Below are 13,172 nucleotides of genomic sequence, written 5' to 3'. Positions count from 1 at the left end.
TACATTGTTGCTGTCATGATGTAGTCTGGTACATTGTTGCTGTCATGATGTAGTCTGGTACATTGTTGTTGTCATGATGTAGTCTGGTACATTGTTGTTGTCATGATGTAGTCTGGTACATTGTTGCTGTCATGATGTAGTCTGGTACACTGCTGCTGTCATGATGTAGTCTGGTACATTGTTGTTGTCATGATGTAGTGTGGTACACTGCTGCAGTCATGATGTAGTCTGGTACACTGCTGCTGTCACGATGTAGTCTGGTACATTGTTGTTGTCATGATGTAGTCTGGTACACTGCTGCAGTCATGATGTAGTCTGGTACACTGCTGCTGTCACGATGTAGTCTGGTACATTGTTGTTGTCATGATGTAGTCTGGTACACTGTTGCTGTTATGATGTAGTCTGGTACACTGTTGCTGTCATGATGTAGTCTGGTACACTGTTGCTGTTATGATGTAGTCTGGTACATTGTTGTTGTCATGATGTAGTCTGGTACATTGTTGCTGTCACGATGTAGTCTGGCACATTGTTGTTGTCATGATGTAGTCTGGTACATTGTTGCTGTCATGATGTAGTCTGGTACACTGTTGTTGTCATGATGTAGTCTGGTACATTGTTGCTGTCATGTAGTCTGGCACACTGTTGCTGTCATGATGTAGTCTGCTACACTGCTCCTGTCATGATGTAGTCTGGTACATTGTTGTTGTCATGATGTAGTCTGGTACACTGCTGCTGTCATGATGTAGTCTGGTACATTGTTGCTGTCATGATGTAGTCTGGTACATTGTTGCTGTCATGATGTAGTCTGGTACATTGTTGCTGTCATGATGTAGTCTGGTACACTGCTGCTGTCATGATGTAGTCTGGTACATTGTTGTTGTCATGATGTAGTCTGGTACACTGCTGCTGTCATGATGTAGTCTGGTACATTGTTGCTGTCATGATGTAGTCTGGTACATTGTTGCTGTCATGATGTAGTCTGGCACACTGTTGTTGTCATGATGTAGTCTGGTACATTGTTGCTGGCATGATGTAGTCTGGTACATTGTTGCTGTCATGATGTAGTCTGGTACACTGCTGCTGTCATGATGTAGTCTGGTACACTGTTGCTGTCATGATGTAGTCTGGTACATTGTTGCTGTCATGATGTAGTCTGGTACACTGCTGCTGTCATGATGTAGTCTGGTACACTGCTGCTGTCACGATGTAGTCTGGTACACTGCTGCTGTCATGATGTAGTCTGGTACATTGTTGCTGTCATGATGTAGTCTGGTACATTGTTGCTGTCATGATGTAGTCTGGTACATTGTTGCTGTCATTATGTAGTCTGGCACACTGTTGTTGTCATGATGTAGTCTGGTACATTGTTGCTGTCATGATGTAGTCTGGTACATTGTTGCTGTCATGATGTAGTCTGGTACACTGCTGCTGTCATGATGTAGTCTGGTACATTGTTGCTGTCATGATGTAGTCTGGTACACTGCTGCTGTCATGATGTAGTCTGGTACATTGTTGCTGTCATGATGTAGTCTGGTACACTGCTGCTGTCATGATGTAGTCTGGTACACTGCTGCTGTCACGATGTAGTCTGGTACACTGTTGTTGTCACGATGTAGTCTGGTACACTGTTGTTGTCACGATGTAGTCTGGTACACTGTTGTTGTCACGATGTAGTCTGGTACACTGTTGTTGTCACGATGTAGTCACGATGTAGTTCAGAGTGAAGAAGGCCAAAACTGTGATAAGATTTTTGCGTTCAAGAACTATTTCATCCATGATGACGAACTTCACTTATACCTCACTTCTTACAAAACACTTGAATAAACATGAATATATGTGTATGTACATTAGTGTGTGTATATATATATATATATATATATATATATATATATATATATATATATATATATATATATATATATATATATATATATAATGTGGAACAATGTTCCAGACTATGGAACAAGACTCTTCTCCAGGCTGAGGGACTGACCACCTCAACACTACGTCTTCAAAGATCATGGACTGATGACATCGTCTTCACATCTCTACTGCTTCTGCTAACTCTTCTGTATCTGGCTGAAGAAGCCTACTGTGTATGCCAAACGTTTCATATATCTAACCTAACATATACTTAACGTCCCCCCCCCTCCTGGTGAGCGAAACGTTGTATTAATAAATATCGCGTTAATTTACCATTGTTTCTACCGAACTTTAACATTATAAGTGACTCACGTACATTAAAATTATTCCAGAAGACACTCAACACTTTTTGACTGCCTTCACTTATATACACACTGCCTAAATGGTACAGTATATACACACTTCCTAGACGGTACAGCATATACACACTGCCTAGACGGTACGGGATACTGTTAGTGGTCTTATAATTAACCTGAATTATTATTCCCTTCAAGAAACACTAAGTCACCACTAGGTCATGCAACCTACTGGGAATGGTAGAAAATCATAATTTGATCTGAGAGAAAAAGGGATAATTTCAATTCCTTGGATGAAGAGCCCTTCCCTAGCATCCCTGCACCGCCTTGAAGGGAATTTGGGAAAATATTGTTGAGTAATTAAATGTATATATTTTCAAAGTACACTATTAATGTTCCAAACGTAATTTAACTGTTAATATTTCGTCTCCTTGTTCTTCAATTAAGGCGGATAATGGACGGTGCCAAAACAACTATATACAGTACAGAAAAAAAAATCCTATTGCTATACACACTTCTTGACTTGAGTTTTTGCATCAGTTGCCGAGGGCTATCCTGAAGCATGGATGGTAGTGTAAGTTATCCTAAGTTATCCTGGTCGACTCTATGTCATCCAGGATATAAGAGGGTTATAAATATTTTTTTCTGTAATAGTTATCCTAGGTTAAATTTGTATGATATACTTTTAATGTACCTAAGTGTGTTTAAAACATTTAAGTCATACATGCAAAATCTAAATATTGTCTCTCTCTAGTATCTTAGTAAACAGGTTTTCATTGCGTGTGAAACTGCCTATATACCTGACCCTCATTCTTGTTTTAATAAGAACTGGAACTAGCATTGTGTGGATGACCTTATTTAAATGAGGTTAAGTTACTTTTGTTCACTTGTAAACAGCGGACCAGCAGCAGCAACAGCCTAGCTGACCAGGCAAGCCCCAGACGAGCCTGGCCTATGGCCGGGCTCCAGGAATAGAAAAACTCGGAACTCATCAAAGGTACACATCTCACAGGATAGTTGGATAGCTGTTTCAGTGATGTATACAGCAGAAATTACATGGCACTCACACGACGAGTATAGTGCAGAATATTATTATTCAAGCCTAATATTACTAAACATTTGGAAAATTTTCATATTTTCGATATAGGCAAAATTTTATTGATACCGTCCCATCACTAAAAGAAAATAATAATTATTTCCTTTATGAGTTCTTAATGTGTTGAAGTTGAATATAACAATGTTGTGCTACAAATATCTTATCTAAATAATATGAAGGTTATTTTGTATGCAGGCGTGTATATAATATATATACATGTATAATATATATACATGTATATATATACATGTATAATATATATACATGTATAATATATATACATGTATAATATATATACATGTATTTATAAATTCTAAGAGCTTGTAATTTCAATATTTTTTCAGTGGTTGTTTTGCATATTTTGAGAGCACCTGTTGACTATGATTGCATAATATATCAACTAAAACTGCAAAATCAGTGAAGATTAGTATTTCTTCAGTTAACAATGTTAAATTAAACTTAAACAGTCCAGCAGCCTCAGTTACTGTTAAGTCATAGTTTATATCAAAGGTTTTAGTATTAATTAGTATTTTAAGTCAAGTCATTTTTTTGGCCAGAAAATCAGCGCATACTATAATAGGCTTTTTTCAACTTATTGTAGTGTGTTATGTAGAATATACATGTATTGGTTTTTTATTAGTTATATTAAGCTTGACCTCTTAAGGATGATTCCTTGATGCCAGGGAGGGGAGGGGGGTTCTTGATCCAAGGAATTGCACCTGACCTTCCTTGGATCGAACCTGACTGCCTTCCATTTCCCCCAGGGTCTCTATGTTCCCTACGAGTTTAGCGCTCCCTCCATGAACATATAATGTCAAACTGATAAATAAATAACGTGCTAGGTTATGGTGTCTGGGTCATCACAACACTCCTTCCTAGAGGCTACTGAAGGGTTCTTGATCCAAGGAATTCGGCTACCCTCTCTTGAGTTTTAATACAACCCATTCCCCAAGCGCCGAATAACCCGTACGGATTTAGCGCCTCCCTATAATAATAATGAACTTCGTGTAGAAGAAACAAGCAAAATATGAAGCAACTTGGGTAGAAATGAGGCGATCTGTGTTGAGCTTAGTTGAGAATATCAACATTGTGGCCTAATATGAGTCTAATATCTTTACTGTGTACCCCATACCCATCCTGTGGGTGGTAGTCACCTCATACCCATCCTGTGGGTGGTAGTCACCACCATACCCATCCTGTGGGTGGAAGTCAAAACATTACAGAGGTACCAAATGGGTCCAGGGACTGGACCCCAATGGAAATAAGTCACTCTGACTTTTTTGGGTTATCCCAGGTTCTCTACACATATGCTGCTATGTACGATAATTCTATGTAACTGTATTTGTGTATACCTGAATAAACTTACTTACTTATGATAGCTGAACAAGTTAGAAAGGTTACAATCATGGCTAGTTATGACAGACGAGGCTTCCTTCACTCTCACTATAAAGGAAAATTACGTAAAGATAAGTAATGGACATCTGGAGAAGCCTAATATTTATATAGAACTCGACAGATCCCTTAACTCAGAAAGATGTGACTTATAGCTTGGCGGTTCAGACTATAGATTACAACCAAAATAGGATCAATCTTGAGCGGATCGAGGCGAATGGGTAAGTTTATATAGGTACAGGTACACATAATCACAATAATCATTCATAGTATAAATTACCCACCATAACTTATTTGACTAAAGTCTTTGTAACATCTTATTATTTAAATCTTACGGGTATACAAGTGTTATCAGAATGGGGTGGGTGGCATCCTGGGGTAGAATATAGTATACCTGGGATGACTGACTGACTTTAAAAAACTGATGTACGATCACTGCTGTTAACTTGTAAGTTTAACTCTAACAATGGACATAGATAGCCGAGGGTGAACTTCTGGTCGTAAATGGAAGAATAGAATGCTATATTATATCTTAATTTTAAAAGAACTTCGAATAATATAAAGTCAATTCTACATAATATACCATTGTGGAATGTTTAAAATGTATATGCAGCCAATGTACAATTTTATACCAATGTAAAATATTTATGATATTCCATATTATAAATATAATCACTGCTACTTGACTAGTCTCATGACGTCAACAATAATACTATTAGCATTAGTAGACATTAATCTTCAACTATCTTACGAATTATAGCTTTGAGATCTAAAGCCTCATTCACCCTCGTTCAGCTACCAAAACTTTGGGGCCCATTTCCTGGACCTATTATGTACCTCTGTAATCTTTTGACTACCACCCACAGGATGGGTATGGTGACTACCACCCACAGGATGGGTATGGTGACTACCACCCACAGGATGGGTATGGTGTGACTACCACCCATATAATATATATATATATATATATATATATATATATATATATATATATATATATATATATATATATATATATATATATATATATATATATATATATATATATATATATATATATATATATATATATATATTAAGTCCTTTCTGAAATTTTCTCTTATACGATTAGATATATTTTTTCATTACTGTTAATGTAAAAAATTTTAATTTTGCACCAAAAGAATCTTAGAAAACTTACCTAACCTTATTATAACAAGCTCAATTTATTTTAGCCTAACCCAACTAAATATATTTTAAATACGTTTACAATAATTTAGTACTAAACAAACACAAATATATTTTTTTCGTTAGGTTCAGAATAATTTGTGCAAAATTATTGTATACACAAATTTTCACTTGTCCTATATGGCAAGATGAGCGTTGCTATTTAAGCCAAGATCACAAGTTCTGCCTATTCGGCACGACATATATATATATAATATATAGCGTTAGTGTATATGGAGGGTTTATATCGTGCACTGCACTGTCTTAACGGTAATAGTAGTTAAGGTTGACCGGGAAACAAGAACAGTACAGTAGTGTACTTTGATTTAAATTAATTTTTGTATAACATACTAGGTGCTTATGTCTTGTAATTTCTGCAATTTTATTTTTGAATTTTGTAACGTTTATATATATATATATATATATATATATATATATATATATATATATATATATATATATATATATATATATATATATATATATATATATATATATATATATATATATATATATATATATATATATATATATATATATATATATATATATATATATATATGACTGCAGATGACAAAAATATCTTTGAATATAATATAAAAAAAACTAATAAAGTGTTTTTGGGATATTCTAGATTAAATAATTATTTTTAACTATTAAGCTTAATTATTACGACCCTTATAGAAATAATAAACATTCAGAATTTTTATTTGTGTAGTATACAAAGTGTAGTATATATATATATATATATATATATATATATATATATATATATATATATATATATATATATATATATATATATATATATATATATATATATATATATATATAATTATATATATATATATATAAATTATATATATATATATATAATTGTTATATACAAAGAAAGCCATGAGCATAAAATTTTCTTTGATCAATATATCCAATAGTTTGTGTCTCAAAATAATGACTGGTTAATGAGGTTTAAAATCTATCCACTACTCTACACCACCAGTCAAGAATACTATAACTTAATGTATAAATTATTGATTAAACTCCGTGTATTAGTATATAAATACACTTGCAGTGCATATAACCTTAAATTAACATTATTTTTTAATATCTAACGTTTTTAAAAGGTCAACTTTTGAAAGGAGCGGAAGTATGATGTTGAAGGATTCCTGAAACAAGGAAACACTTCAGTTTCCTTGGATTAAACCTGATTACCTCCCATTACCAAGGCATTCGTTAACCCTTAAGGATTTAGGGTTTCTTTATGCATTACTATTAGTGTCAGCCACAATAATTTGGACTAAATAATTGACGTAACATGATTAAAATAGGGAAAATATTTCAGCCGCCTTATTAAATAAATTGACGGTAAGAAAATAAAACAACACAATCTATCACCTCCATACTTAATATAACACAACCTATCACCTCCATACTTAATATAACACAATCTATCACCTCCATACTTATTATAACAAAATCTATCACCTCCATACTTAATATAACACAATCTATCACCTCCATACTTAATATAACACAACCTATCACCTCCATACTTAATATAACACAATCTATCACCTCCATACTTAATATAACACAATCTATCACCTCCATACTTATAACAAAATCTATCACCTCCATACTTAATATAACACAATCTATCACCTCCATACTTAATAACACAATCTATCACCTCCATACTTAATATAACACAACCTATCACCTCCATACTTAATATAACACAATCTATCACCTCCATACTTAATATAACACAATCTATCACCTCCATACTTAATATAACACAATCTATCACCTCCATACTTAATATAACACAATCTATCACCTCCATACTTAATATAACACAATATCACACAACACAAACTATCACCTCCATACTTAACATAACACAGTCTATCACCTCCATACTTAATATAACACAATCTATCACCTCCATACTTAATATAACACAATCTATCACCTCCATACTTAATATAACACAACCTATCACCTCCATACTTAATATAACACAATCTATCACCTCCATACTTAATATAACACAATCTATCACCTCCATACTTAATATAACACAATCTATCACCTCCATACTTAATATAACACAATCTATCACCTCCATACTTAATATAACACAATCTATCACCTCCATCCTTAATATAACACAATCTATCACCTCCATACTTAATATAACACAATCTATCACCTCCATACTTAATATAACACAATCTATCACCTCCATACTTAATATAACAACCTATCACCTCCATACTTAATATAACACAATCTATCACCTCCATACTTAATATAACACAATCTATCACCTCCATACTTAATATAACACAACCTATCACCTCCATACTTAATATAACACAATCTATCACCTCCATACTTAATATAACACAATCTATCACCTCCATACTTAATATAACACAACCTATCACCTCCATACTTAATATAACACAATCTATCACCTCCATACTTAATATAACACAATCTATCACCTCCATACTTAATATAACACAACCTATCACCTCCATACTTAATATAACACAATCTATCACCTCCATACTTAATATAACACAACCTATCACCTCCATACTTAATATAACACAATCTATCACCTCCATACTTAATATAACACAACCTATCACCTCCATACTTAATATAACACAATCTATCACCTCCATACTTAATATAACACAATCTATCACCTCCATACTTAATATAACACAATCTATCACCTCCATACTTAATATAACACAATCTATCACCTCCATACTTAATATAACACAATCTATCACCTCCATACTTAATATAACACAATCTATCACCTCCATACTTAATATAACACAATCTATCACCTCCATACTTAATATAACACAATCTATCACCTCCATACTAATATAACACAACCTATCACCTCCATACAATCTATCACCTCCATACTTAATATAACACAATCTATCACCTCTTAATATAACACAAACTATCACCTCCATATAACATAACACAGTCTATCACCTCCATACTTAATATAACTACAATCTATCACCTCCATACTTAATATAACACAATCTATCACCTCCATACTTAATATAACACAAATCACCTCCATCACACAATCTATCACCTCCACTTAATATAACACAATCTACCACCTCCATACTTAATATAACACAATCTATCACCTCCATACTTAATATAACACAATCTATCACCTCCATACTTAATACCTCCATACTTAATATAACACAATCTATCACCTCCATACTTAATATAACACAATCTATCACCTCCATACTTAATATAACACAATCTATCACCTCCATACTTAATATAACACAATCTATCACCTCCATACTTAATATAACACAATCTATCACCTCCATACTTAATATAACACAATCTATCACCTCCATACTTAATATAACACAATCTATCACCTCCATACTTAATATAACACAATCTATCACCTCCATACTTAATATAACACAATCTATCACCTCCATACTTAATATAACACAACACAATCTATCACCTCCATACTTAATATAACACAATCTATCACCTCCATACTTAATATAACACAATCTATCACCTCCATACTTAATATAACACAATCTATCACCTCCATACTTAATATAACACAATCACCTATCACCTCTATCATCCATCCTTAATATAACACAACCTATCACCTCCATACTTAATATAACACAATCTATCACCTCCATACTTAATATAACACAATCTATCACCTCCATACTTAATATAACACAATCTATCACCTCCATACTTAATATAACACAATCTATCACCTCCATACTTAATATAACACAATCTATCACCTCCATACTTAATATAACACAATCTATCACCTCCATACTTAATATAACACAATCTATCACCTCCATACTTAATATAACACAATCTATCACCTCCATACTTAACTTATAACACAATCTATCACCTCCATACTTAATATATACACAATCTATCACCTCCATCCTTAATATAACACAATCTATCACCTCCATACTTAATATAACACAATCTATCACCTCCATCCTTAATATAACACAATCTATCACCTCCATACTTAATATAACACAACCCATCACCTCTACACTTAACATAACACAATCTATCACCTCTATACTTATAACACAACCTATCATTACACTTAATATAGCACAATCTATCACCTCCATACTTAATATAACGCAATCTATCACCTCTATACCTAATATAACAATCTATCACCTCTATACCTAATATAACAATCTATCACCTCTATACCTAACAACAATCTATCACCTCTATACCACACAATCTATCACCTCCATACTTAATATAACGCAATCTATCACCTCTATACCTAATATAACAATCTATCACCTCTATACCTAACAACAATCTATCACCTCTATACCTAACAACAATCTATCACCTCTATACCTAATATAACAATCTATCACCTCTATCACCTCTATACCTCTATACCTATATAAACAATCTATCACCTCTATACCTAACAACAATCTATCACCTCTATACCTAATATAACAATCTATCACCTCTATACCTAATATAACAATCTATCACCTCTATACCTAATATAACACAATTTATCACTTCTATACCTAACAATCTATCACCTCTATACCTAATATAAATCTATCACCTCTATACCTAACAACAATCTATCACCTCTATACCTAATATAACAATCTATCACCTCTATACCTAATATAACACAATCTATCACCTCTATACCTAACAACAATCTATCACCTCTATACCTAATATAACAATCTATCACCTCTATACCTAATATAACAATCTATCACCTCTATACCTAATATAACACAATCTATCACCTCTATACCTAACAACAATCTATCACCTCTATACCTAATATAACAATCTATCACCTCTATACCTAATATAACAATCTATCACCTCTATACCTAATATAACATAATCTATCACCTCTATACCTAACAACAATCTATCACCTCTATACCTAATATAACAATCTATCACCTCTATACCTAATATAACAATCTATCACCTCTATACCTAATATAACAATCTATCACCTCTATACCTAATATAACAATCTATCACCTCTATACCTAACAACAATCTATCACCTCTATACCTAATATAACAATCTATCACCTCTATACCTAATATAACAATCTATCACATCTATACCTAACATAACAATCTAGCACCTCTATACCTAATATAACACAATCTATCACCTCTATACCTAACAATCTATCACCTCTATACCTAATATAACAATCTATCACCTCTATACCTAATATAACACAATCTATCACCTCTATACCTAATATAACAATCTATCACCTCTATACCTAATATAACAATCTATCACATCTATACCTAACATAACAATCTAGCACCTCTATACCTAATATAACACAATCTATCACCTCTATACCTAACAATCTATCACCTCTATACCTAATATAACAATCTATCACCTCTGTACCTAACAATCTATCACCTCTATACCTAATATAACAAACTATCACCTCCATGCTTAATATAACACAATCTATCACTATACTTAATATAATTAGTGAAGTGTTGCAGTTCAAAATAATTAAGCGATATTCAGCTTAAATTTGCATGTTTTAACATTTCTACAATACATTAGCAACAATATAAATAAAATAAGTCACTTTATCTGACTTTTTGGGGGGTTTATCCTGGTGGATAATTTACAGTTTGATAATTGTAATTATTTGTACCTGTGCCTAAAAAAACTTACATTATTACAGATGTAGCGAAGAACTGAAGTGATAAGAAAGTTTATTTAGGCACAGGTGCACATAAGAACAAATTACAATAGTGCAAAATACCCAGGATAGTAAGAAAATGGTTCAGTGTTACTTACCAGTGATTTTACACTGTAGTGTTTTAGGTGTGTGAGGTTCCTTCCTTCTGTGAGTCTTACGAGGTGTGAGAGGCAGTTGATGGACGGTGGGCAGGGCTGTAGCATATTCAATCTCCCTCACATCTTCAAAATTATCACCTTGAAAGCGGCTTTCTTCATCCGGCTGGCCTAGAAATCTGCAGACGTCGGCTGTGTCTTGACAAGCCGAGGTTGAGAGGTCGCCCAGGCTTGTTTCTTGAGGAATTTCCTTCTGAGAAGCTTGACTCAGACGGTGTTTCTTGACAGGTTTGGCTGGTGTCCACTGGTAGCGTCCTGACGGCAGCGGCCGGCACCGTACAGGGTCGAAATTCCATTTTTTCATGAAATGTTCGGCGGTGATGGTGAAGAGAGCCTCGGCCATCCTCAAGTTGGCCTTGGAGTCGTTAACACCGAGCTCAGAAAGAGCTCTTCTGGCTGAAGTTTTTTTGAAGAACATTCTGATGTCCGCAGCCTTGGAGGGCGAGCGAGGAGTGTCCAGCGAGTAAGATATCATTGTAATAGCCACAAAGTGGACACCAGCGGTAGTACTAGCAGTGCCAACAGTGGTACTAGCAGGTCCAACAGCGGTACTAGCAGGTCCAACAGTGGTACTAGCAGGTCCAACAGCGGTTCTAGCAGGTCCAACAGCGGTACTAGCAGGACCAGCAGTAGTACTAGCAGGACCAGCAGTAGTACTAGCAGGACCAGTAGTACTAGCAGGACCAACAGTAGTACTAGCAGGACCAACAGTAGTACTAGCAGGATCAACAGTAGTACTAGCAGGATCAACAGTAGTACTAGCAGGATCAACAGCAGTACTAGCAAGACCAGCAGTAGTACTAGCAGGATCAACAGTAGTACTAGCAGGATCAACAGTAGTACTAGCAGGATCAACAGTAGTACTAGCAGCATCAACAGCAGTACTAGCAGGACCAGCAGTAGCACTAGCAGCAGCAGCAGGAGGAGCAAGGTCCACACTGCACGAGGAGTATCAATCTACTAGGCTGGAGTCACAGCCGCGCGCACTAATAACATCCCAGGGAGGAGGACATTTAACTTCAAACCTTCAAAAGTCGCGGGTACTGAGTCTCCTCAACGGCCGCCGCCGCCGCAGTCGCAGCCGCCGCAGCTCTACATTAACTAACCGACTCTTGCCAGTTGTTGGCCGCAGCAGCGGCCTCATACATCCCCAACTCACCCATTATATTCCATTAATTCACCTCTATTTTACGTCATTAAGTTACCCTTTATTTTTTAAACGTATCTGTATAATCATTTCATAATGAATTTGTAATGC

The 13,172-nt window shown here is 34.6% G+C and overlaps 1 protein-coding gene across 1 annotated transcript in view; it reads right to left on the bottom strand.

The window, feature by feature from the left end:
* The window catches only part of LOC138854531 (uncharacterized), a 39,761-nt gene extending 26,902 nt beyond the window's left edge, over positions 1-12,859 (bottom strand). The window contains exon 1 of the mRNA XM_070098314.1: positions 11,858-12,859. Coding sequence (XP_069954415.1) covers positions 11,858-12,389 — 532 coding nt within the window. The 5' untranslated portion in view covers positions 12,390-12,859. The remainder of the gene's footprint in view (positions 1-11,857) is intronic.
* Positions 12,860-13,172: the final 313 nt, after the last annotated feature.

This window comes from Cherax quadricarinatus, chromosome 62, assembly GCF_038502225.1.
Source record: "Cherax quadricarinatus isolate ZL_2023a chromosome 62, ASM3850222v1, whole genome shotgun sequence".
In the NCBI taxonomy this organism is placed as follows: domain Eukaryota; kingdom Metazoa; phylum Arthropoda; class Malacostraca; order Decapoda; family Parastacidae; genus Cherax; species Cherax quadricarinatus.
This window is presented reverse-complemented; position numbering and strand designations above follow the sequence as displayed.